Raw genomic sequence first — 26,867 nt, forward strand, 5'->3', positions numbered from 1 at the left:
AATGGAATTACTGAAATGCAGTGTTCGCGAAAGGTGTCATTTTAGGTGATAAAACACCTTGGAAGTTTCTGCAGCAATCAACACCTCAAGAGAAAGAAAGTTAACTAATTTAGTATGTGTTAAATGGAAAGCCATATTCATAGGGGTCTATAACATATAAGCTATAACATTTACTTTTAAACTTGAAAGTGGGCATCTACATTGAACTAGAGAATGCTTAACCACTTAAGACCCGGACCTTTAGGCAGCTAAAGGACCCGGACAGTTTATGCGATTCGGCACTGCGTTGCTTTAACTGACAATTGCGCGGTCGTGCGACGTGGCTCCCAAACAAAATTGGTGTCCTTTCTTTTCCCTATTTTAGGTACTAATGGTGGCGATCAGCGATTTTTTTAATGACTGCGACATTATGGCGGACACTTCGGACAATTTTGACACATTTTTGGAACCATTGTCATTTTCACAGCAAAATGCATTGTTTACTGTGAAAATGACAGTTGCAGTTTGGGAGTTAACCACAAGGGGGCGCTGAAGGGGTTATGTGTGACCTCATTTGTGTTTTTAACTGTAGGGGGGTGTGACTGTAGGTGTAACGTCATCAATTGTGATTCCCTATATAAGGGAACACACGATCGATGACAGTGCCACAGTGAAGAACGGGGAAGCTGTGTTTACACACAGCTCTCCCCGTTCTTCAGCTCCGGGGACCGATCGCGGGACTCCAGCGGCGATCGGGTTCGCGAGTCCCGCGGCCACGGAGCTTCGGACCGGGTCGCGTGCATACGCCCGCGGCATGCGACCCCACGGCTGGTCTTAAAGAGCCACGTACATGTACGTGGATGTGCCCAGCCGTGCCATTCTGCCAATGTATATCGGCGTGAGGGGGTCCTTAAGTGGTTAAACTGTCATCAGATTTACGTTAAACTAATTTTAAATTTAATTAAGCCCTGGTTCACATTGATGCTACTTTAAAATTGCGCTATTTCACTTGAAGTAGCGCGATTTCAAAGTAGCAAGGTCAGCGTGATTTCAGGTGCTACTTCATAGACATCTGTGTGGCTTCATGCACAGATGTCTATTGAAATCGCACCTGAAATTGGCAAAAGTAGTGCAGGAGCTACTTTTGCAAATCAGTGCAGCGCTGCAAAAAATGGTGTTGCACCGATTGGAACAGTACAATTGCAACCAATGAACTCTCAAATCGCATGGCAAATCGCTCCAATGTGAATCTAGGCTAAAATTGGTTTTGATTTAAATGTTACCTCATCTTATTTGTATGAAAATTGCAAGACATATTCCCCATATTTTAAAGGTACTTTTGTTGTGCAGTTATTGGAGGAGATTTCCTAAAACTGGTGCACACAGAATCTGGTGCAGGTGGGCATAGAACCAATCAGCTTCTAGGTTTGAACCCTCGTTCACACTGAGGGTGGGCTTGAAATCGTGCAAGTTCAGCTGAACACGCATGATTTCAAACCCGCATTTCAGTGTAAATTCGAGTGGCATTTTGAAAGACATCTTTGCGGGTTTAGGAACTACTTTTGGGAATCAGTGCAGCACCGCAAAGTCGTTGTCGCACCGATTCAGGTGGTGCCCTTACCGGCAATAGGCTCCGTTTTGGCATGCGATTTGACATGTCAAATCGGCCCTATGTGAACGGGGGCTTATTGTCAAACTTACTTGAACAACCTGAAATTTGAAGCTGCTTGGTTACTATGCAATGCTGCACCAGAATCAATGTGCACCCGTTTTAGTAGATCACCCCCTATATGTATACATTCATCTAACACAAATGGGCTAGTAGCACCCAAAGTTATGCAACTGTATTTCAGGCCAGATTTGGGGAAAACAAATAGTAGATGGAAGCAAAATGACTTGTGGTGATGTAAGAAAATGCCCTCCCTCAAATTCACTTAATGGTGATGTCACCTGGTGCCTAATATGTGAGGTATAAGAAAAAAACAATTTCTTATACAGTATATGACATCTGCCTGTTAGAAAATAAAACAGTGGTCAGCATTCAGCTCACTATTGTTGAAGATTTTAAGGCAGATCTCGGTATGTTTCAAAGGCATACTGTATACCTTAACTAAAGAGAAAGTACATTGGAAAGGAAATACAGCGTGATTGATAGGCACATTGCTATAGGGGCAGAGTAACTAAAGGCAAATACGCTGTTCACTTTGCAATGGAATTTTCCTTTAATTTTTAGAATAAGGTGTAGCTTTGTCCACATTCACTAAGCTAAGGAAACATTTCCATGCAAGGTGAAATCTCCTTGCAAAGTGAACAGCCTATTTGTCTTTAGTAAGTCATCCCCTATATATCATGTTATTGGGACAAGGGTCAATGACTACAACATCTTTGGTTAAGGTATATGAGCTAGAACATACCCAAAGTATAAGCCTGGTTCAGGAGTAAAGTTTCTGTGGTAATCACCACAACAGTTCAGATCACGTTATATACAGCCACATACAGTATCCAAAGGCTTAAGATGATTGCCATACTGTCAAGCTGCTCATGGCTAGATCAGAACAGATACTCTGTCCCCATAGGCGTGCGCACAGGGTGTGCCAGGTGTGCCCAGGCACACCCTAATCACCCATTACAGCACAGATTCCCCCTACTTCCCTGGCTCCCTCCTTCCCCCTGCAGCGCTACCAGCTTCCCTCCTCTCCCGCCAGCTGGAGAAAGGATAAGTGGAGAAAGGGGCCGGTAAATATGTAATTGACCATCCCCTTCCCTTTCTGAATGAACATTATGAGTGATCAGTAGTGTGTGTTTGAGCTTTGGGGTGCACACCCTAATGCAATAGACTGCGCACACCTATGTCTGTCCCATCATTCACTGGAGAATAATTGATGTTCTAGATTTTTTCTACCTGTTTAGGGATGGCTCCAAAGTTCCTCCTGCTACATATTCCTGCACATTTAGCAGATATGAGCAAGAATTGTGAGATTGCATTTGTGAAAACAAGAAACAGTTTTGCCTTTAGTTACACTTTAAACATTGATGCTGGGTTTACACTGGTGCGATGTTAGACATCGCATGTGATTTGCACCACATTGCTGTGCAGATCACATGCGACGTCTGTGCGATGCAAATTCAGCCATACAGATTGGTGACTGAATCGCATTTGCACCAATATGGTGTAGAACCCTTTTCACACTAATGCAATCCCATTCCTGCACCATTTGGCAGTTCGCACTACAATCTGCGAACCGATCTGGGGGTGTCATTAACTTTGCATTGACGCTCGCAGCGGTTCACAGGTCGCAGTGTGAACTGCTGGCAGGTGACATGCAATGTGGGAACCCACACTGGAATAGCGCTGGTTCCCATATTGCATATATGTGAACCAGGCCTAAAGAAGTCAAATGGCATTTCTTTACCTGATCTTCCTCTCCTCCACCTTCTTCATCATACTTTAATATGTTATCTCTGACATCATCCTCTGGGTCAATAAGGAGCTGTTTGACTTGCCTCTCCTTGTCCCGGCGTTTCATCCACACCACAAACATTAATACTAATGCTGAAAAATGAAAAGACATTTTTATAATCAATGCAATACAAAAATGCCTGTAGATAAAATAACTGCTGATTACAGTATGTGGCTAAGACACCAGAAGATTCATTAGATTTTCAAGAAGACTAATAGTAATAAGATATTTGGCTTGCACCCATAATGGAATTTTCACCCAATTGTTTCCAAATCTTGCGCTAAACATATCTGATTTCTCTTGCAGACAAATTAAGTCAGGCAATTAGTTTAACTAAGCCCTTTAAATATTAATATGCTTTAACTTGAACAAGTAAATCAATTTGCTTTCAACATCGGTTGTACCAACTGTAAAATAAATCTGTAGAACACAAACAGACTGTATATCAACTGCGCTGCAGATGTTTTACACAACTAAATGTTACATCATTTTGTGAAATTACAGGTGTGTGTTCAATACACTCATATTCCTCACCTGTGGCAAATAAGTTCATATCAAAGGGGAAGTACAACTGCTGTCTTTTGCAGAGTGCTCCCATTAAAATTATTCTTACAGTAAAAACAAGCCTGTGACAAAAAGCTACCATCAGTGGGGTTGATTTACTAAAGGGAAGCTGCACTTTGCTAGAGAATTTTCCCAAGTTTTTAGTAAATGTGGTGATATTTATTTTTGCAAAGAACATCCAATCATGTGCAAGAAAAATTAAAAAGCAGCCTTTTTGCTTGCACATGATTGGATAATAGAAGTCAGCAGGGCTTCACCTCATTCACTAAGGTCCAGAGAAAACCCCTTTTGCAAAATGAACAGCCTGTTTGTCTTTAGTGAATCAAATGCAATATCTCTTGTTAGTGCATCCCTATCTGGCCCCTACAGTGTATGTAATACACTGTTTTGTAAAAGTCTGAAAGAATTGAATTCAAGAGCACCTTAAATTAGCAACTGGTTGCTTTCTTTATTTCTGCTCCAGAAACAGAGAGTAAAATAATGCATTAGATATATATGGAATTAGTCTTAGCAGTAAATGGGTACCAGTACTGGTGCTGTTGTGTGATGGTTTGCCACTGTTTTCTAAGCATATGTCATTATTCTAAAAGGCCTTTAGAATGGCTCATACATACAAAACAATAGAATATATTTTTATATACTAATATCAATTTAAAATGATATGTTTTTGCAAAATATTTTTTCAAATTTAAACATATTGGTTATGTGTAAGGCCCCTTTCACACATGCAGACCATTTGTTCATTTTTCATTCATCCATCTTTTTCATCCATCTCTATTAAAAAACAGATGTAAATGGATGGTCATCAATTTACATCCATTTACATCTGCTTCTGTTAACATCCGTTTTTTGGAACGGATCAAATGTTTTTTTTTCCCGTTAACAAAAATTGATCGGAAGAAAATCAGATCTAAACAGACATAAGGTCTGTTTTTGCATGAAAAATGGCTCTGGAACTCAAGTGGTAAAGGACTCTAGTTAATGGATGTAAAAAAATATTTTACATCCATTAACTAAAGAATTTTACTGAATTGTTCACACCCAATATCTCACGCCTGAATAACAGGGAATGATAATGGATCTTAGGAATCAAATGTTCTATATATATTGCTTATCAATCTTACTGAGCGCCAAATCGATATTATGATAAAAAAATATATAATTTTGTCATTGGTAGACATATTGATGTACAGATGTTAAAGTAGATAGCTGCAATAGCTATAGCTGCAACAACATTACATTATACTATATTTTGTGAAAATTACAGCATACATTTTATTTAATTATGAAATGTTTATTGTCCATGAATCCCTACTCTATTCCTAGCTCTCCTACTTTGCTGGAAAAGTCTCCAGACAGTCCTGTATTCAAACAGCAAGCAAAGAAAGATTTCAGTAAACAGAAAATGTATTCTAAGAATAAAATATTAAGCAAAGCTCACTTGGTTTGTTGAGTCACAAAACTAAAACAATTATTTTCCCATAACACATGACATGTATTGAGAAGATGCCAGATCCATTGCCGCCTACACAGTAATCTATGGAGTACTATGGTAAAAGTGTAGTATTTTATAAGTATTTATGTGCTTTACAGAAGGTTGCTCAGTCTTTAAAGCGGATGTGCCACTAAAAAAATATATTAAAAGCCAGCAGCTACAAATACTGCAGCTGCTGACTTTTAATATAAGGAAACTTACCTGTCCTGGAGTCCAGCGCCGTCCGCAGCAGATGACGAGCGATCGCTCATCACCCTGCTGCTCCCCCCTCCATCCACGGTGAGGGAACCAGGAAGTGCCCGGTTCCCTACGGCGCATGCGCGAGTCGCGCTGCGCCCGCCGATATGGCTCCCGCTGGGAGCCGAGTGTTCCCAGCATACAACGGGGGACGGACGGGAAGTAAGGAAAAAACCCGTCTTTTGCCCGTATCGTGTGGCCGGAAGTGGGTGAAGATACCTGTCTGTAGACAGGTATCTGCACCCCCCTCCCCCCTGAAAGGTATCAAATGTGACACCGGAGGGGGGAGGGTGCCGATCAGCGCGACTTCACTTTAGAGTGGAGATCCGCTTTAAGCTTTTCTATGTTTGTGTCTGTTTGGGAGCTGTAGCAGGAATGTTAATTTCTTTTGTGATGTGTATGGTAAACCTCATTGTAGTTTGGGAAATATTATTATTTATTAATATTATTACTCTCACAAAATATTAGGCAGGGCTTGTTCAGTTGCATTGGGGATAAGCTGTCAGATACATCCAGCACAGCCCCAATGCATAGGCAAGACAAAATGCTGTCGGTTCACACCACAGCAACAAGTGTAGTACTCTTTTTTTAGCACAGCGAGTCTGAAATCAATAGCATTGCATTGAACTTGCATTCTAATAAAGTTCTGAAAAAAAAGGAAACAATGACATATTGGGATTGGTGATTGGTTTCTCACAGCGCACACCAGCAGCCGTTTGTTGAGTGCAGCGCGCTGGTGTGAAAAAGGCCTAACAGTAAACACAAATCACCTTTTTTAACCTCCCTGGCGGTATGATTATTTCAGGAAAAAGGTGCTGAAAGCGGTACCATTATTTGCAAGGAAATTTGGCGTTTTACATTGTAGGCCTTTAATTCTTAGGAATAACTCACTTAAATCTGACCAAACAAGAGTCTAGTAGGCATCCCGGGTATGATTTTTTTTTTAAAACAAAATGATAAATTATAATATAATAAATAATTATAAATAATTATAACAAGTAATAATATAATTATAATAAAAAATTATGCAATAATATAATCAACTCAAAATCACTGAAATTTGCTCAGTTGCAGAATTGTCGCTGTCATTACTTTTATTTTTTTATGACGAATTTCCCCACAAATCGCTATCGCACAATTCTGCAAGTGATTATAATTTATTATCGCTGTTTTCTAGCTGCTCTAAAACCATTTTTGACATAAAGGGACACTTTTGGTTGCTATGGACAATCTACAGTTTGCAGGCAGAAAGAACATTTTTTATTATATAAAAGAACATTTAGGGCACTGGGCAGACCACTAGGGACAAGGGGGGTGTGTATTTTTTACATACAGTGCTGTAATCTATAAGATTACAGTATACTGTATGTAATGTGTTTGTTTACGTTTTTGAATTTGGCGCCGTTCTCCGCTCCCGTGCGTCGTAACGTCGCAGGGAACGGAGATCGGCGGCACAGGAGGACACTGTGTGAATCGAGCGAGGTCCCGCTCGCTCACACAGCGCGGTCGCATCGCTAGATCCAGGGACAAGGTAAGTAACTCGGGGTTACCGACTCGGGGTTACAGCTTTTGGTATAAAATTCCACCCAGAGTCAGACTCGGGAATACCGCCAGGGGGGTTAAGCAGGTCTCTAGAATACCTAAATTAATCTCAAAATAACATTATTTATTAATCTTGAGAGGAAGACTTATATGTGTTTTAATACATCAGATTTTCTATTTTGTGTAAGAAAAGTTTTTGAGGGGAAAAAAATGAGACAAGCCTAAATAACTTTCAAAATAATAAATGATCCAGCAATAAACCTCTACTAATTACTGAAAAGAAGAGAAAGTATATTCTTGAACTTAAGGGCATGAACATAATATTGTATGTATGTGGGTATTGAAAAAAACATTCCCTTAAGTCCTCTTCTGGGGTCTGACACTGTCCGCTTCTCCTTTTACCTGAGCACCCCCCCAGCAAGCCATGTGCTTGGGGGGCACCCGTGTGGGTGTGCTCCCGCAGGACCAAGCTGTGTGCATCCATAGGCACACACAACACAGCTTGGCCACGCCGCTGCTCCCTCCTCAAAGAATCTGACTGACAGCAGTAGGAGAAAATGGCAGAAGAGGAAGAGAGAGCAGCACTGCTGCAGAATTGGACCGAGAGAGGACTCAGGAGGTAGGTGTTGGGGAGGGGGGGGACAAATAGTGGGACATTGTTTACCTTAATGCAGGGAATGCATAATTTTTTTTGGCCTAAGAACCATTTCAAGCAGTTGAGCACAAATCAATGTTCCCTGTAAACTACGAAACAGGCCTTCTATATTGTGGCAAAAATACTAGAATATGTAGACAGTGGACACCATGGGCCAGATTCACAGAAAACTCCGGAGGCGTAACGTATCGTCTTTACGTTACACCGCCGCAAGTTTTCAGCGTAAGTGCCTGATTCACAAAGCACTTACCTGTAAAATTGCAGCGGTGTATCGTAAAGACCTCCGGCGCAAGCCCGCCTAATTCAAATGGGGCGTGCACCATTTAAATTAAGCGCGCTCCCGCGCCGGACGTACTGCGCATGCTCCGTTTTGAAATTCCCGCCGTGCTTTGCGCGAAGTGACGTAATTTTTTTGAACGGCGACATGCGTAACGTACTTTCGTATTCCCGGACGTCTTACGCAAAAAAAAAAATTGAAATTCGACGCGGGAACAACGGCCATACTTTAACATGACTCGTCTAAAGGTAAGCCATGTAAAAGGATGCTTAACTTTGCGACGGGAAAAAATTACTAGCGACGACGTAACAAACGCGAAAACCTTTGTGGATCGCCGTAAAAGCTCATTTGCATACCCGACGCTGGAAAACGACACAAACTCCACCCAGCGGCGGCCGAAGTATTGCAGCCTAAGATCCGACGGTGTAAGTCAATTACACCTGTCGGATCTTAGGGCTATCTATGCGTAACTGATTCTATGAATCAGCTGCATAGATACTCTCAGGCCCCGTACACACGACCAGTTTCCTCGGCAGAATTCAGCTTCCGACCGAGTTTCTGGCTGAATTCTGCCGAGGAAACTGGTCGTGTGTACACTTTCGGCCGAGGAAGCCGACGAGGAGCTCGACGAGGAAATAGAGAACATGTTCTCTATTTCCTCGTTGTTCTATGGGAGCTCTCATCCCGCCGAGCTCCTCGGCGGCTTCAGGGCTGAACTGGCCGAGGAACTCGATGTGTTTGGCACGTCGAGTTCCTCGGCCGTGTGTACGAGGCTTCAGAGATACGACGGTGTATCAGGAGATACACCGTCGTATCTCTTCTGTGAATCTGGTCCCATATTTTGTCTTCCAATTATAAAGATTTTGGTGTGTTTTGACATTGCTAGGTCTAGGTCTAATGCCCTGTACACACGATCACACTTTTGTCTGACCAAATTCACATCGGAAGAAAAGAAAACATGTTCTCTATGTAAACTCCGATGGAATTCATCGGAATTTCCAATGGAATTACTCCGATGGGGCATAAACACGGTCGGAATTTCCGATGCAAAAAGTCCGTCTGACTTTTTCCATCGGAAATTCCGATCGTGTGTACAAGGCATAAGTGTTACTCTAGTTGTATGTGCCTTTGTGCTGCCACCATAGGATAATTATCAAATTAAAGCGGAACTCCAGGCAAACAGTTAAATACACAGATGGAATACATGTAAGGGAGCTGGCTGCTTTACCTGCCATAGGTCTTGTATTTCTGTAAATCTAGTCCTGAGAAGTACAGCCATGTGGATGAGAACACAGTAGTGTCATCTTTCCACCCTGCTGACTGAACAGTGAAAGAGCAGTAGTAAACTGATAAGGTCATCCTTTGCTTTCTCTTCCTATCAGCACATTCCTTGTCAACATATTAAATGCAGTACACCTAAGTAGCTTTCAAATCTGCCCCTTCTCTCCGCGTGTTGCTGTAGAGGGGATGTCAAGAGGCTGATATCAAAGCAAAATAAACTTACATTTAAAACATACATTTAACGTAGAACTATAGGCAAACTTTTTATTTTTTTGTCATTTTGGAAAGAGTAAGGGAGGGCTATAACCCCAGTCAGGTTTTTTTTACTATCTGTGTCCCATTGGGAAGATTTACCTTCACCTCCTGTCCCAAAGCCAAAACATGAAATAAGAGTAAATCCCTGCAGATTAAGAAAATCCCCTGGGGCCACCCAGTTCATGAGAACTAGTGTTCCCATTGGAAGATTTCCACTGTATTACTGTTCTGGGGACAGCCAACAATTTGTGATTTCCTTTTATTTTCACATTCAGTGATAATGGTAAATAGAGCAAATAGAGAGAGTGAATGTTCCATCTGCTAAAATGGGTCAAAAATATGTATGACCTTTCCAGGTTTCTGCTCAAATCAATCTGGTCACCAATCTATCCGAAACTAAAAAAAAGGTTTTCAGTTAGTAATTGAGTTATACTTAATGATTCATTGAGGAATACATGGTTGTATTCATTTAGGTCTTTTGCATCCATTTGGAGTTCAGCTTTAACCTGTGAAATACCTAGGTGTCAAAGATACAGCATCTTATGTTCACCATTTTTATAACACATTTTTTTTCTTCTTTCAAATGCTAAGATTTTAACATCAGTCACTAGTAAAAAATGAGGACAAGTGCTTGAATTTTTAACATTAGTAGGGTAATCAGTGTTCTTAATATAAAATGCAGTACGCTGTCTATTTTACAATGTATTATAAAGAAATCTTATGAATAAACCAAAAAGCCTGGTCTAGCCTCAACTTACATGACACTAAATGAATATTTATGAGTTATACTATATGACTTGTAGGATGAAAACTTTATTAAGAAAATACTAAGGCAGATAAGGCTGCCTTGTAAATAATCAATAAAAGCCCTATGACCCCAGAAATTCCTCATTTGCACTGTAATGCATGTGCACAGAGTTTACAGCCTCTAGCACCACTGATCCTATGTCAGACAGGGTATGCAAGCTGAAGCTTGGGTCTGCTTCAGGCTAGCCATCATTCTCTATGAGCTAGCCTAAGGCAGACCTACCTGACATTCATTACAGGATCAGCAGTGCTGGAGGCTGTCAACTCTCTACACTTGTCTTTCAATGCAACTGAGGAATTCGGGTTGGACGTTACTTATTTATAGTTTACAAGGTAGCACACAGAAAGCCTAGCACTGCCTAGATTTTTTTTTCTTAAATACACATGTGGGGGTTATTTACTAAACCTGCATGGTGCAAAATCTGGTGCAGCTTTGCATAGAATCTAATCAGCACCCAGGTTTTATTGTCAAAGCTTATTTGAACAGGTTAAAAGCTGATTCGCTACCATGCACAGTTGGACCGGAAACTGAGTGCTCCATTTTTAGTATATCTCCCCCACAGTCATAATGTAAAGAACCCAGAAGAGTTTTCACATTGCACTGTGCTCATTTTGACCTTTCAGACAGTCAATTTGTTCTACATTAAATTTAGTACTGTAGCTACTTTTCTAATTGTATGTAGGTTTAAAATGGTATCAGATTACAACTTATTTTGTAACTACCATGTTTTTATTTTATCTTTTTCCCACTACATTTGACGTTTTATCAAGCATTACATTTGTAAGTAGGTTCAATACTGTTTTTGTTAACTACTGCTGAGACATTGCTTTAAAATGTGTTGCAGTTCTCTATCCTAACTCTATTTTAAAATTCCACCTAGTTACAGTGAGTGCATTAAATCCCTGCAAGTTCAGCACTGAAACTGCTGCCTTCGGTCTGATGCTAACTCATGGAGCTCCTGGGTTTCCACATTGTGGTTACAACAAGGTGGGTCCCATCATATGTAAGATCATAGGAGTTCAAATTGTGAGTTCCTGTGGCCTCCTGCCTAGCAGCATTAGGGTTGTCGGTTCTAATCACAACCACAGCACTACCTGCCTGGAGTTTGTATGTTCTCCCTCTGCCTGTGTGGGTTTCCTCCGGATACTCCAATTTTCTTCCCACACTCCAAAGACATGCTGGTTGGTTAATTGGCTCCTGTCTAAATTTTCCCATGAATGTGTATGTATAAATGGGAGTTAGGGAATTTAGATTGTAAGCTTCTTGAGGTCAGGGACTGATGTGAATGTACAGTTTATGTGTAAAGTGCAACATAAATTGAAGTATCTGTGATAAAATAAATAAAATAAAAGACACACACTAATAGCCCATCCCAATTAAACTTCAGATCTCAATGAACATATTGGTTACCTTAAGCATAAGACCTCATACATCCAGGACATTTTGCCAACTTTCCATGAACCTTTTTCTACTTGCAGCAGTGTTTTGGCAGAAGAAAATGCCTGACGCTTGTAAAGGTGCGTAGTGTAACATGTCTAGGCGTGTTTGCAGGCATCAAGCACTTGGGCTTTAATTCATTTCATTGGCCAGAATAATATTTTATTATGGCCTTTAAAATGAATTAATGCTCAAGGGCTAAACGCGCACTTAGACACAATTAGAGGCGTTTAGAAGCGTCAAGTGTTTTTACTGTCAAACCTTTGCTGCTCCTGGATGCATTGGCTGTGTTTTTTTTTCCCGCCTCTAAATCCCCCTGCTTCTAAACTCCTCTAAAAGCCTATGAGTGCATAAACACATGAGTTAACATGGCCGTGGTTCTCGTCGAGCTGGTTTACGATGAGAAACACGTTCGTGTGTATGCTTAGAAACCCGCGCATGCTCAGAATAAAGTATGAGATGGGAGGGTACCTTCGGTAAAAGTAGCGTTCATAATGAAGATAGCACATTTGTCACGCTGTAACAGACTGAAAAGCGCGAATCGTCTCTCACCAAACTTTTACTTAAAGCGGAGGTTCACCCAAAAATCCACTTTTTGACATTAGCTGTAGCATACTGCTAACATCTGCAGTATGCTGTTTTTTTTTTTTTTACTTGTACTTATCGTTATATGAGCCCTTGTTTTCCGGCTCCGAGCGGGGAATCCTGCGGGGAATGGGCGTTTCTAAGCGAAGAGGAGTTGATTGACGGCTGCTAAGGCGCGTCTTGGCCTCTGTTTAATCTTCAACTGCCGTGATGCTGCACATGTGATCAGTTATGACACCAGCCATTGGATGGTTTGACAGTTTGGTTGAGAGCACAACCAATGTGACAGTTAGCATTCCCGGCATGCCAGGAATGTAACTGCTTTTTCAAACTGTTAAATTGATGGGTGAACCCCCACTTTAACACGCAGTAAGGCCGGATTCACACTGTAACGCGGCGTATTTCGGCTTATTTTGCCGCGACAAATTGCGGCGTATTAACCCGCGATTTGCCGCGACAAAACGGGTCTTTTTTTTTTTGACAACACATTGTTGTCTATGGCCGAACGCCAATGCCGCCTGAAAAAAAGGGTCCGGGACTTTTTTTCAGTCGGCGTGAGATGTGAACCATCTCCATAGACACCAATGTGAAATCTCCCCTCCAGCGACACGAGCGTCTGGCGTGTGAAATCGAACTTCCCCTTTATAGTGCCGTCGTACGTGTTGTACGTCACCGCGTTTAAGAACAATGAGATTTTGTCTCAACAGTGTGTATGCAAGGAAAGCTTGACAAGAATCTCGTCAAGCTTGACAAGAACCTCGTCGAGGAAAACAACGTTTCTTTTACAACGATATTCTCGGTAGTGTGTACGAGGCATTAGGGTTCCTGAGAAGGCCTGAAAGATATTCTTCATTAGTTTTGTGATTGCATATCTACATAAACAAACCTATCAAACCAATTTCCTTTTACTCAAACCTGACTCATTTTTGTCTTAGTGCTACTTGACAAACTATGCAAATAATTTTTACGTGTGTCCTGATGAATCACTGAAGGCCCATTCCCACTACTGCTGCTTTCTCTATGCGGGCCCAATGCAATAACATGCCCAAAATCATTGTTTTCCATGGACTCAGTTCACAACAATGTTACATAGCTAATGTGTCATCAATGCAATCAATGCATTAAAAAATGCACCTCAATGTAAACCAATAATACAAAAAAAACCAGATGTCTTTGCACGTGAACTCAAGTGTACAATATCTTTAACTAATTCTTATTTTTCTTGCTAATTAAAACTAGTTATTTAAAAAAAAAAAAAGATTCATAATATGTTTTAAAGAGTAGATATTCTAAATGTATTTGGTGTAAAGTCCACACACACACATTGCATTATTATTCTCCCTGTGAGTTTTCACATACATGTCTTCAATACTTCATTCAGTAGTTAGTTAACCTATTTTTATGTAGGTTTACAATGTTGCCAGATTATAACTAATCTCTTTCAAATAACGCACATATATCTTTTGCTGTTATCCAATGGGAAGTGTACTTACTGAGCAAAATGATGATACACAGTAGAATTGCAATGATTGCTCCTGTTCCAAGGCCAGTTCCAATAATGGGGGCAACTCCACTACAATACCCATTCATGTCACAAGAACAGACTTTCACACGCAAGTACGAAGTGTTTGACATGGAAGGATTTCCTGAATCTGTGATCTGTATTGGGATGGTATAGATTCCGTCATCAAGAGATCCAATTTTCAGACTGAGCTGCGCATGGTCACCTGCTCGTAAAAAAAAAAAAAAAACACAATTTTTTTATAATAACTGCTACTGCATCATTATTAATAAAAATAAGCTTTCACCTATATCTAAGACCAGCTAAGGCAGTTTATAAACTATTTAGATATTCTGAGCTGTGAGTATCAGTTCTCCCAAAGCTTAACCTGTGGCAAGCTGAGAACATCCATCTTCTCTATCTGCTGTAATTTAAAGCTGGCCATGTATGGATCAAAATTCAGTGGTTTCTGCAGGGATCAGCTGAATTTCAATCCATGTATGGGCAAGGTGGTTGTACATGAGTCGAACTACTGATTGACTTCTGTACAACCACCCTGTCATATTTTCCTTGCTCAATCTGTGCAGTAGGGTATAGCCTGCAATGCAGGTTTGCGTATTTTAATGGCGGGAAGTCTCCTCGCTGTCAGAATACAAACAGGGAGGATTGCTCCATCCACCTTGAATGTGTTGATGGGAGAATGTTTTTTTTTTTTTCATTTAACACACTGGTTGAAAAAAAAAAAAAGACTAATGTACATTATGCCCCTCTCTCCCCTCTAGCAGCCCTTACCTTTCCTTCACTCTCCCACTGCTCCATTAAGGTGCTAGGGGCAAAGAAAGTACTTCTGGGTACATTTAATTTGCTCCATTGCATGCACTGGGTCAATCACCAAGCAGCCATTCTAGCTTACACAGGATAGCTTCTCCTGCACCAGATAGCTAATCAGGGCAGTGGGAGGGACACAGATATGTGCTGCAGGGGAAGGTTGTATTAAAGCAAACCTGTTATTTTATCCTGCATGTGTAAAGCACAAGTTAGCTTACAACACAATCCAAGGTTTGCTTTGAAAAGTAACAGGTTACCTTCTTTATATGACCTTCCCTTCATAATTACCCTTAGAAAACAAATGCAAAGAAACTATTCTCCCACTTCTGCAAATAGTATGAACAATTGCAAATACCAAAATGTTGTATTATAAAGCTAAAGCACATAAAAGATATTGTGTAACTGTTCTTTTGTATATATATATATATATATATATATATAAAAACACAACATTTATACCAGCTATAATATTCCCCTGTAAAATGCACGCACGTTTCTACATAAACCTAAGCAAATATATTGTAGATAACAAAACCAACTAAAAAAGCATTGCACATAATAATATCTCTTGCCAAAATGCAAACAATAGCAAGTTATTTTTTTCAGTACTGCTTACAATTTTTACATAAAAAAATAACAATGACAGGTAACAATGCAATCAACAATATTATAGTTTGCAGCATTAAACCGCTGTGGGAAGAAGTGCAATTTGTAGCAGCAGGCTTCATTCGTCCAAATTAATAAAACTAGTCTTATAGACAAAGCTTGAGCACAAAATGCTTTCCTGATTAGTAGCATTTACCTATGGTTTGATGTAGGAAGAATCGTACAACTGTTTTTTATTTATACTACTGCAGGGGACCTTCACTTATTAAGGTGTTTGCTTCTTTTTTGCCATGCTATGGTACTAAAGTAATCTTAGAAATCATATTGTACCTACTGAAAGTTATTGTGTACCTAAAACATTGCATATTTAAATGACAATACAATATTAGCAGCAGGAAAGTGAGAAAATAAAATTATTTACTTATTTAGCATAGTGTCAGTAACTTGTAGAAGCAAAAGCAGTGAAAGTTAATCAGAATTACACCATTTGATCATCAATGCACCCAAGACCATGAGCTGCTTTAACACAACACTTGGCAATGGAAACAGCAGCATCTTCTAATGAAACATGTGTGCATTGATGAGAAGCCAACTTTAGCCCTGGTTCACATTGGTACGATTTGACATGCGATATGACATGTCAAATTGGTGGCAATTGCTGGCAATGGCACCATCATAATCGGTGTAACACTGCATTTGCGGTGCCGCACAAATTTCAAAAATTTGTTTCTGTACTACTTTTTGCAATTTCAGGCTGCGATTTACATTGACATCTATGCAGAAACTTGCACAGATGTCTCTGAAATCACAGCCAAAATCGGGACTGCCATGTGGGAGTGAAATTGTGCGAGTTCAACTGAACTCACACGGCTTCACTCCCGCAGCTCAGTGTGAACCTGGGCTTAGTTGAACCAGCTTCCGTGTGAGTATTGTCAGAATACACTGAAGGTAATACATGAGTCCCAGCTCTTATTATGATGGGCAATATAGACTGAACCAGTTGCATACATTTGGGACATAACATTGCAATATAAAAGAGGGAAAACTGACATCCTGGAAGTTCCCTCTGTGGATTTTCTACCAATGTTATCATGAGTATAACCTACTGTTTAAAGTACATCTGCAGCCAAAATTTTTTTTTTTTTGCAAAGCAATCATAAAAGCCAGATAAGGTATGTAGCAGATGATTTCTGCTTCAGTTATAATACCATCTAACAATAACTAGCCTTTGTTTTTTAACATGTCACAGTAAACCACGTCGGATAGTCCCATGTCTTCAAAGCAGGTGCATGCTGTACTCAATGTTAAATGTATGCAACCTTTCATAAAAGTGATTTACTTGAAGGGGCTGATGGGGAAAATATTTATATCTTTGACCATAAGTCAGGCTGGTCGATAACAGACACAACTTGTAGGTATCACATCTTAAAAATAAGCTGTAAAAGAAACAATGATTAAGGCAGGCTAATCTATGCTTACCATTAAGCCGAGTTATTGTCCAGTTTTTTTTAATGTCCATTGGGCTATATGGGAGCTCAAAGATGAAGGGTCCTGCGTTGGGATTGATGTCAGCATCTATCGCTGTAATATTGATGGCATTTGGCTCTGGTCGTTCACAAATTTCCACCTCTTTTGGGAAAACCTGTGGGGCATTGTCGTTTATGTCCAGCAAATAGATTTGTAGAGTGCCTGTGCCACTCATTGGGGGAACACCTATTTAAAATATAATTCACACAGATATAAATAGACATACTACACTTTATGTTGCTTGATTCAACAAAAAACTGGATATACAATAAACTCTGGTTGGCTGTATTTGTATCTGATGGTTCAAGACATTTGACTCACAAGTCAAGCTTTCAGATGTGACAACTGTAATAGTCATATAGCTGAATATATGGGGCCCCAAGGGTAGCCATCACACTCTATGTGTGACGGAAATGCCCAGAAGCTCACTCACAAAGAAATCTAAACAGGTATAGAGACATCCACAAATCTCACAGCAGAGATAAATTAAAACAACAGCGTTTTTATTGTCGTTGTTCTATGGAGCTCAGACCATCTTTCGCTAGACATTATGAGGACCTAAGATTTGTTGGTCTTTTAAAATATATAATGTTAATGTAGGGTCTGTGGTGTGCAGTGTTGACCTTTTTGTTTCCGTACTGCTCAGGATACTTAAAATCTCTTTACATATCTCATAAAGGAGAGTTGTTAAATCCATAGGTTTTAATAGAAATCTGAAAAGTATTTGAGTCCTGATATAAAGTATAAGGTCAACCACTCAAGAAAGGACATGCAAAATTTCACAACTATACCAAGACAAGATTCTGAAACAACCTTGCTCTGTCATTTTTCTGAAATGGATTTAGCACCAAGCTCTACCACTTTTTCCCCAAAACAGCTATGTGCTCTAGGGTCTTTGCATTTATTATGTTGAGCAGGATGCATCTTCTAATTTTGACACTAAAAGAAGACTTTCATATTTTCAAAGAACATCAGTTTCTGTTTAGTGACTAAATTATGCATAGGCCTAATTGCAATGTTTAAAAATAATGCAATCTCATGGCACCTTAGAAAACTTTTCCCATGATCTTAATGGCTAATGAACTTAGAAAAAAACGAAAAATTAGTACATGGTATCCTTTTGGGAAATATACTACACATATAGAATAAAACAGAAGTAATATATCATGAAATTAATGTGTTGTCTGCAATAACTACTCAGATTTAATTATTAATTAAGAAAACAAGAGCAAGCATCTGATTGGCTGGTAAAAAGAAACACCTTAACTTTTTGTCAGCTTTTATAACTTAAATGTCAAAAATATAGATAATTTTTTTCATTTTCGACTCAAGCATGTGTTTATGCAATCAACATCCACTTAACTTCCCTGGCGGTAATCCTGAGTGTGGCTCCGGGTTAATTTTCAGTACCAAAAGCGGTAGCCCATCGCAGTATCCTGGTACAGCTTGCTTATCTTGTCCCCAGGATCCTGCGATGTCTCCCCGCTGTGTTCTTCGCCAGATCATCTGCCCGATTCATCAATGTTCCGGGCTCCGTTCCCTGCGAGCGATGCGACACATGGAGGCGGAGCCTGGCCTCAAATGCAAAAATTTACACAAGACATAACACACAAAATACACTGTAATCTGTAAGATTACATTACTGTATCAAATCATTTCACCTCCCTCCCTGCCTGCACTTTTATATTATATATACTGTTCTTTCTGCCTGGAAACTTGAGATTGTTCATGGCAACCAAAAGGTGTGCCGTTAAATCAAAAGTGGTTTTAGACCAGCGATAGTGAATTTGAACCACATGCAGAATAGAGCAATATTGATTTGTGGGGAAATTTGTCATCAGACACTGAAAGTGACGACAGCTACAATTCTGCGACTGAGCACATTTCAGTGTTTTGGATTTGATTACATTATTGAATAATTTATAGTATTATTATATTATTATTTTTTATAATTATTTATAGTTATTTATTATATTATAATTAATGATTTTGTGTTTCAAACTTTATCATACCCGGGAAGTCAACTAGACTCTTGTTTGGACAGATTTAAGTGAGTTATTCCTAACAATTACAGGCCTACAATATAAAATGCCAAATTTCTATGCAAAATATTGTACAAATTTGGCATTCAAAAATCTGACATAATCATACCGCCAGGGAGGTTTAACAAACTTGTAATAACAATGTTTCATTATGAAGCAAAAATAACAATATGTTTATATATTCTTATAAAGTATACAAAGTCTGTAGTTCTTACTGTAGTATATAAATCATTATGAAATACAGGGAATAAAAATAGAGAAACGTTTAAAAAAACAAAGATCTCATTAGAGAGATAACGTGGGGATTTTTATCAAAGCTGGAGCAGAGAGAATCTGGACCAGCTGTATTTGGCAATCAGCTTCTATCTTTAATTTTAAAAGTTCAACTGAGCAAGCTGAAGATAGAACCTGATTGGTTGTAATGCACGGCTGCTCCAGCTTTGATACATTCCCCCTAACAATACCTCAATGGAAACTGTTTATAATATGCATACAAGTATGTTTACATGTCATACTGTTATTTAAAAAAAAGGACGCAAACAGCTAAAATTAATTAACATGTCATTAAAGAGGAAGTAAACTCTTCGCCCGTCTTCCTTTCCAGGGCCACAGACTCCGGCTGTGTGACTGGCTGAAGTCGTGTGACATGCGGGAGCCACCGGTCAAGGCACGGACTTCTAAAGAAACAGCAGGGGCGGCTGTTCCTTCAGAGCGCATTCACCGATGACATCATCGGCTGCATATATAGTAAATATATAGTAAATATCTCCTAAACGGTGCACGTTTGGGAGATATTTACAGTACCTATGGATAAAGCCTTATTCTAGGCTTACCTATTCTAGACTTAACTTATTCTAGGCTTACCTATAGGTACAAATAAAATATAGGAGGTAGTGGCGCTGTAACTAGTGTGAGTGATAAATAAGTCAGTTTTTCCAAAGTCCTTATTATGGTATTATTAAAGGAGACACTTGGAAATGAAAGGGAAAAATCGGGATAAAAAGTCCTATAGATATACAAAGTCCATATTCCAGGGCAAGCCTCCAAAGGGGAGATGAGAGCGGACTCCAATATGCAAGACAAAAAAGAGAGAAGGCGTCACCGGATAAGGAACAGTACAATTTTAATTTACAATAAGCACAATATCCACTTACATAAAAGTTCTGTATATTCAGCATACAAGTCCTGGCTGGCCCATGGTGTGGCGACTATCCACACTAGATGTCAGCTGTGCATGGGCTCTGGATCCTGTTTGGCATCGTCGTCACATTCACCGCTGCCCGTGCCGTCATCGCTGTGATCCAAGCCTCGCTCCCACTCCCACTGCTTTCACTGTCTAGGAATTCCTGAATCACAAACAGACAGAGCCAAACAGGACCCAGAGCCCATACACAGCATGGGCCAGCCAGGACTTGTATGCTGAATATACAGAACTTTTATGTAAGTGGATATTGTGCTTATTGTAAATTAAAATTGCACTGTTCCTTATCCTGTGGCGCCTTCTCTCATGTTTGTCCTATAGATAAAAATAATACAGGAAGGTTTACAACCTCTTTAATTAGTACTTATTGCAAACACAAAATCAGATTAGATGTGTTCCACAAATATGGGATGTAGGCCAAATTCATAGCTGTAAACATATCCAACATAATTACAGTCTAATATGATGTAAACAAAAGAAAGGTAAATAGCAATTTCTGTTGAGTACTTACCACTATCAGTTGCAAGAAAAGTTGCATTGTACATGTTGTTTTTTACATACATGGATTCCCTATCCAAGACAGCAATTGTTGTTATCTGTCCATTTACAGGGTCAATTTTAAGCCAGTTTCCAGGGTCTGATAGTTTTGCATATCTAAGAATTAAAATATTGGCTATGATTAGTGAACATCACTTCTAATATCGTTTACTAGATTATTTTTCCAGCTGATGGAAAACAAAACACAATGAAGCAAATTGTTTGCACCAGGCACAAAACTAGAAAATAAAATTTCACAACAGTCTAACATACTGTATAAAGAATGTGGTCAATGAGGATTTTTTTTTTATGCATATGCATTTACTGTATGTTAAAGTGTTACTAAACCCACAGCAGTAACATCGGTCTGTATATGCAGTATAGCATGCTTGTTATACTCACTGTGGAAAGTAAAGGGTTATTCCTATGCATTGTGTAAAAAGGCTGTTTTAACCTGTATGCACAGATCCTCCCCCTTCTGCACTGTCTACAGTATCTGGGGAAGGCCAGCTAACACAGGCAGGGTAGCCAACCTGCACATGCTCAGTTGTGTCGTTTATGCTGGAGAGAATAATTACTTGTTCTCAGAGCTAACCAGGTCACATGATATTGGCATCACACATGTGGGCGTGTATACAGGCTGCAGTGGAAATCTCTTCCCACCTGAACTCTCAGCAATGGAAAAACTGTGCAGTTTATCACTGACTGTGGTATACAGATTGGCCAAAAAATTATATAGTGACGGAATAATTGTAATGTAAAAATATAAGTTGTGGGCACTGTTGGAGGGCAGATGAACTATTTTTATATTACTGGGTTTAGTAACACTTTAAAGGCTCTGTATACTGCTTTCCTTTTGTGCTATTTTACTGAAAGCCCAGATATTAGACAGCATGCATCTAATGTCTATGAATAGATGTCAAAACAATGCATGGCTGGAAGGTAAGCTTTAGAACAAATTTTACACGTAAACACATCTTAAAATTGAGCAAAAAGCATTTACATTTACAAGTGGAAGAGAAGTAAAAAATGCTAGGAGGTACAGTTTTTGTAGAGTTTTTTTTGGTAGAACACACTTTGTATTAAAAAATATATATATTTTCTCCAATTCATCTTTTTTCTTTTGTACACTACTTGCAGCACATGAAGAGGTGTACACTATTGGTACATGTTGGCATCTGTACAGTGCTGAGAGTACAGGCTGGGCCAGTATAATATAATTTAACTTCAGTACACATGCATGGCAGGTACATCATTAGTGGCTTAGCTATGAAGTCAGAGAAAGTATGATCCCAGTAACAAAATGAAAAGAGAAGTATGGCCACAGCTTTTTTGGTTACACTTCTCTCTTTTTTGGTTACACTTCTGGGTTGGACATTGATCACACTGATGCTGCAGCATTGAGTTTGTATGTACACTTGTTTTTTTTTTCCCCAGAGTCCCACACTTCTCCGTTAAACTAATTTAGAGGGTAGCACACAATATACTTTTCTACATAATACAAGTAATAAAAAGCATCCCCTGCTGTTGCTACATACAATGTTTATTTTTGAAAGTTTAAAATATAGTACATGCTCGCATAAGAGCTATTCATCCAGAGATATTGGAGAAAACCAGAGCTAGGAGCAATTAAGTAGGACAATCTAATTATCTGTGCATTGATGTGTGTGAATCACTCTTTATCAATGACTTTAATTTGAGGAAAAAGACAAGACAAACAGACTAAAACAAAATGACAAAAATATCAATATCAAGTCAATGCATATTGGCTTTAGAAAATGTGTGGAGCCAACGGTGACCTTCTGAAGTGGAAACCAAATTATCTAATAACAGAAGTTTTAAGAAAAAAGAAACTTGGAGTTCACCTAATTGTCTGCTGCAGGTAACGGTCTGGATCTTGAGCGTTAAAAGTTACAAGAACATTTCCTGGAAGCAGACCTTCTTCCTGACGCACAAGCTTAGGGTTTGCGGTAAAGTAGGGACTCTCGTTGACATCAATGATAGTAATGGAGACAGTAGCGGTGGATTGAGGAGGGTGATGAATGCCCTTAATTAAAGGCACTTGGTTTTCTGCAGCTACTGTCAACACAAACATTCTGTTGGTTTCAAAGTCAATTGGCTAAATAAAAAAAAAAAAATAGAAAAGAAAAGTAGGTTAGAAAGTATAACTGATTATAAGAACTGTATATAACTATCTGCACAATGCTCAGCTTAAAGTAAATGTAAACCCTGAGGCCCCGTACACACGACCGAGTTTCTCGGCAGAATTCAGTCAGAAACTCGATCGGAGCTGAATTCTGCCGAGAAACCCGGCCGTGTGTACACTTTCGGCCGAGGAAGCCGACGAGTTCCTCGTCGAGCCAAATAGAGAACATGTTCTCTATTTCCTCGTTGTTCAATGAGGAAAGTTGGCTCGTCGAGATCCTCGGCGGCTTCACACAGAACTCGACAAGCAAAACGATGAGTTTTGCCCGTCGAGTTCCTCGGACGTGTGTACGGGGCCTTACCTTTTCATTTAAAAAGGGTGAATGCTTACATTTATACATTATTTATTATTTATACATTATTCATACATTTATTTGACCTTTCTGGGATTTTTTTATGCTTTGGACAGCTTTCATATTTGCAAGGCTGAGGCTGTTGTGTAGAGAAAGTACACTGCATACTCACTGCTAGTGACATCATTGCACACTAAAGGACTTCCCATGCCTGCTGTAATTTCCACTGGAGGTGAAAGGGGCTGCTGATTAATTTGTACTACAGGGAGACTAAATGCATACAGTTCACCCAATGTACATGGTGGGGTACTTTACTACTGTATTGCAAGCCAGTGGCTCAGCATTGTAACCAAGAAAGAGGAAGCCCACGGAACTTGGCTAATAGGATTTTATTTACGCTCCAGAACACTGCCATTCTAAGCCAAACTGTCCATTAATTATAATAGGTGGGAGAATGTATAAATACTGAACACGTCTAGTCAAACAAAGCCCAGGCAAATAATTGAAAATAACCAATTCTCAAAAAAAATATGTTGGGTCTATTAGAGTAATTGTGAGCTGCACCTGTGTTTGCATAAAACATTCATGTATAAAGGGAACATAACAAAAATACAGTTTGTCCTAAACATGTCTGGATTTAAAGAAGCAAGTTCTTACCAAACCAATCTATCAACATATGAGGAGGTGAGCTGCCATCTAGATAAAGGAAGCCCTATAGACAAAAATATGAATCCAATCTACTCACTAGAGGGAGAACCTCTGGAGGAATCTAGGATGGAAAGGAACCTGGGGGTCGTAGTAGATGACAGGCTCAGCAATGGCATGTAATTCCAAGCTTCTGTAAGCAAAGCCAACAGAATATTGGCATGCATTAAAAAGGGGATTAACTCCAGAGATAAAATGATAATTCTCCCACTCCACAAGACTCTGGTCCGGCCACACCTGGAATATGCCGTCCAGTTCTGGGCTCCAGTCCTCAGGAAGGATGTGCTGGAACTGGAGAAGGTCCAGAGAAGGACAACAAACATAATTAAGGGACTGGAGGACCTTAGATATGAGGAAAGATTACGAGAACTAAACCTATTCTCTCTGGAGAAGAGACGCTTGAGAGGGGCTATGATTTAAATGTACAATTTCCGTACTGGTGACCCCACAATAGAGATAAAACTTTTATGTGCAAGGGAACCTAAAAAGACACGTCGTCATTCACTAAAATTAGAAGAAGGGTGGTTTAACCTTAAACTGCATAGAGGGTTCTTCATTGTAAGAGCAGTAAGGATGTGGAATTCTCTTTCACAAGCAATGGTTTCAGCAGGGAGCATCAATAGCTTAAAAAAACTATTAGATTGGCACCTAAACAACCACAACATACAGGGATATACAATGTAATAATGACATAAAAGCACACACACAGGTTGGACTTGATGGACTTATTTCAACCTCACCAACTATGTAACTATGTAAATATGTAAGTACATAATAATTATTATGTACTTTACTGCACTTGTTTTATAGCGTATTACAACCTTTGTGTCTGCAGTAATGATAAAAAAACATAGGTAAAATAGGTGGACAATTATGTGCAATGTAAAAAGTTATGAATGGAAATTTTTTATCATTTCATAATTCAAGGTATCTTTGAAGTTTAATCACTTTTCATTCAGTTAACACAAATATCAACAGATGTTCTATTACATATAAACCGTGTCTGCATTAGTGGCAGGTAAGTACTAAAATGCACTCTCATATTTTCCCTTTAGATTAAATTTGCCTTAAATTAACTTAAACAACAGATTTTTTTTAATGTTCCAACTTACTTTGACAACAGTCACCAAACCATCATTACTGTTTGGATCTGTCCTAATGGTAAAACGCCCTGTGGCATCACCACTGACAATTTTGTATACTGTGTTCCAAGCATTGGTGTGTGGCTGGTCTTTGTCCGTTACGGTAAGGTTTGCTACTACAACATCAATTCGGTTTTCAGGCACTTCTCCATAAAACTGAAAAAGGAAGAAAAAAAACTTACTTAACAGAAAATGCTGAACAGCTACTGCAATATTTACATATTCATGTAATCAAAAAATAAACTAATAAAATGGCTTGTGATTATCATTGGAAAAGGTATTAATTGACTGTCATTGCATGGCATTGTCATGGGCTCTTATCTTCTTGGAACAGTGCATTGTCTCAGAACTAATGCCTTACTTATCTCATTCAGCAGGGCATTGACTTGCAGGTAATGCTCGGTGGTGAGAAGATTATTATGTGTAATAATACGAAGTGAACAGACAGACTTAGCATCACAAATGTTTAAATAAGTCATGAAATGAGCCACCATTCCGAAGCATTTAATGCTTTTCACAGAACACAAATATCTAAGGCAGCATGAGATGAAAGGGACAGCAGTGCATTGCAATGCATTGAAAACAAAATGAAGGCCATTACAGCTCATTCCTTTATAAACTAATGTAATTACATGCAAGGAAACATTATCTTGTCATCCTATACAGTTCAGATCTCCAAGCTACAAAGAATTGAGGTCTAACAATATTTACATTCATACCAGAGGTATGAAAGAATAGAAGAGACACATCACTAGCTTTTCAAACAATAATGTAAAAAGTTTAGAACAATGAATGATGTTCTTTTGACATTGTGTAGAACAGAATAGCCAACCTCAACCATTCCTGTTTGTGCTGGCTTAGATTTTAGTTGTGCTGTTAAGCACTGACATACCAGCTGGTGGAACAACATGGATAGCTGCCCATACCTGCTGTATTCTATAATATAGAAATGGCAAATGAGATGGGAAGGGCGTTTATACACTGTTTAGCAGTGACAAACAGAGACAAATAGCATACTTGCAACCACTGTTACACTCCCAGCTTCTGCTCACTGGGGAAAATTATTTTTTAGGTTTAAAAAAGAAAACACATGAGCCCTCTAAAAAGACATGTATGGTTAATTCTTACAGATTTTAGGCATCTCGTCCCCACACATGCAGCTCTGAGTATAGTGTCCCCGTGTGAGATGTAAGATGTCTTAGCTAATAGGCTCAGCTGTGGCTTGTCTCTTGTATAAAGTGGACCTATATTTATAATGAAAACAAGGATCTTCACCAGCACAACCAAGGTGCTAAACAAAGGTGTCTTATTCACAACAGGCATAACAGGCCAATGTTTTGGAACCTCACAGGATCCCATTTTCAAGAAAGGGATCCTGCAAGGTACCAAAATGTCAGCCTGTGATTTTTGTTCCTGTATGTGAATAAGAGACAAAATTACCACTATATCAAGGTTTGCAGGTGAATATCCTTATTTTTCTACGATTGTATGGTGGCAGGTTCAACCAATTCACTAGAGCAAACCTACATGAAAAGCCTGAAAGGAGTGTGATAGATACAATACAATCTAAAAGGAACTACTTGCCCTAAAAAAAAAACATATAGCGGTGGCTATTGCTGACCCCTCCTTCTGAAACTGCTGGTATCTTAACCGTCATGCTGGCTGTCATGAATGTGGAAGAAGAACTAAATTAAAGGAGTTGTA

General features: G+C 39.3%; 1 protein-coding gene across 2 annotated transcripts in view; it reads right to left on the reverse strand.

The window, feature by feature from the left end:
• Nucleotides 1-26,867, reverse strand: part of CDH2 (cadherin 2) — a 414,273-nt gene that overhangs the window by 21,881 nt on the left and 365,525 nt on the right. The window contains exons 9-14 of one of the 2 annotated variants that reach the window (XM_040354103.1): nucleotides 25,134-25,319; nucleotides 22,684-22,937; nucleotides 20,793-20,935; nucleotides 16,991-17,224; nucleotides 14,070-14,303; nucleotides 3,393-3,532 (exon numbers count right to left, since the gene is read on the reverse strand). In XM_040354103.1, coding sequence (XP_040210037.1) covers nucleotides 3,393-3,532; nucleotides 14,070-14,303; nucleotides 16,991-17,224; nucleotides 20,793-20,935; nucleotides 22,684-22,937; nucleotides 25,134-25,319 — 1,191 coding nt within the window. Of the gene's footprint in view, nucleotides 1-3,392; nucleotides 3,533-14,069; nucleotides 14,307-16,990; nucleotides 17,225-20,792; nucleotides 20,936-22,683; nucleotides 22,938-25,133; nucleotides 25,320-26,867 lie in introns of both variants that reach the window. The other variant, XM_040354102.1, reaches the window with a different exon arrangement.

This window comes from Rana temporaria, chromosome 5 (genome assembly GCF_905171775.1).
Source record: "Rana temporaria chromosome 5, aRanTem1.1, whole genome shotgun sequence".
Classification (NCBI taxonomy): Eukaryota; Metazoa; Chordata; class Amphibia; order Anura; family Ranidae; genus Rana; species Rana temporaria.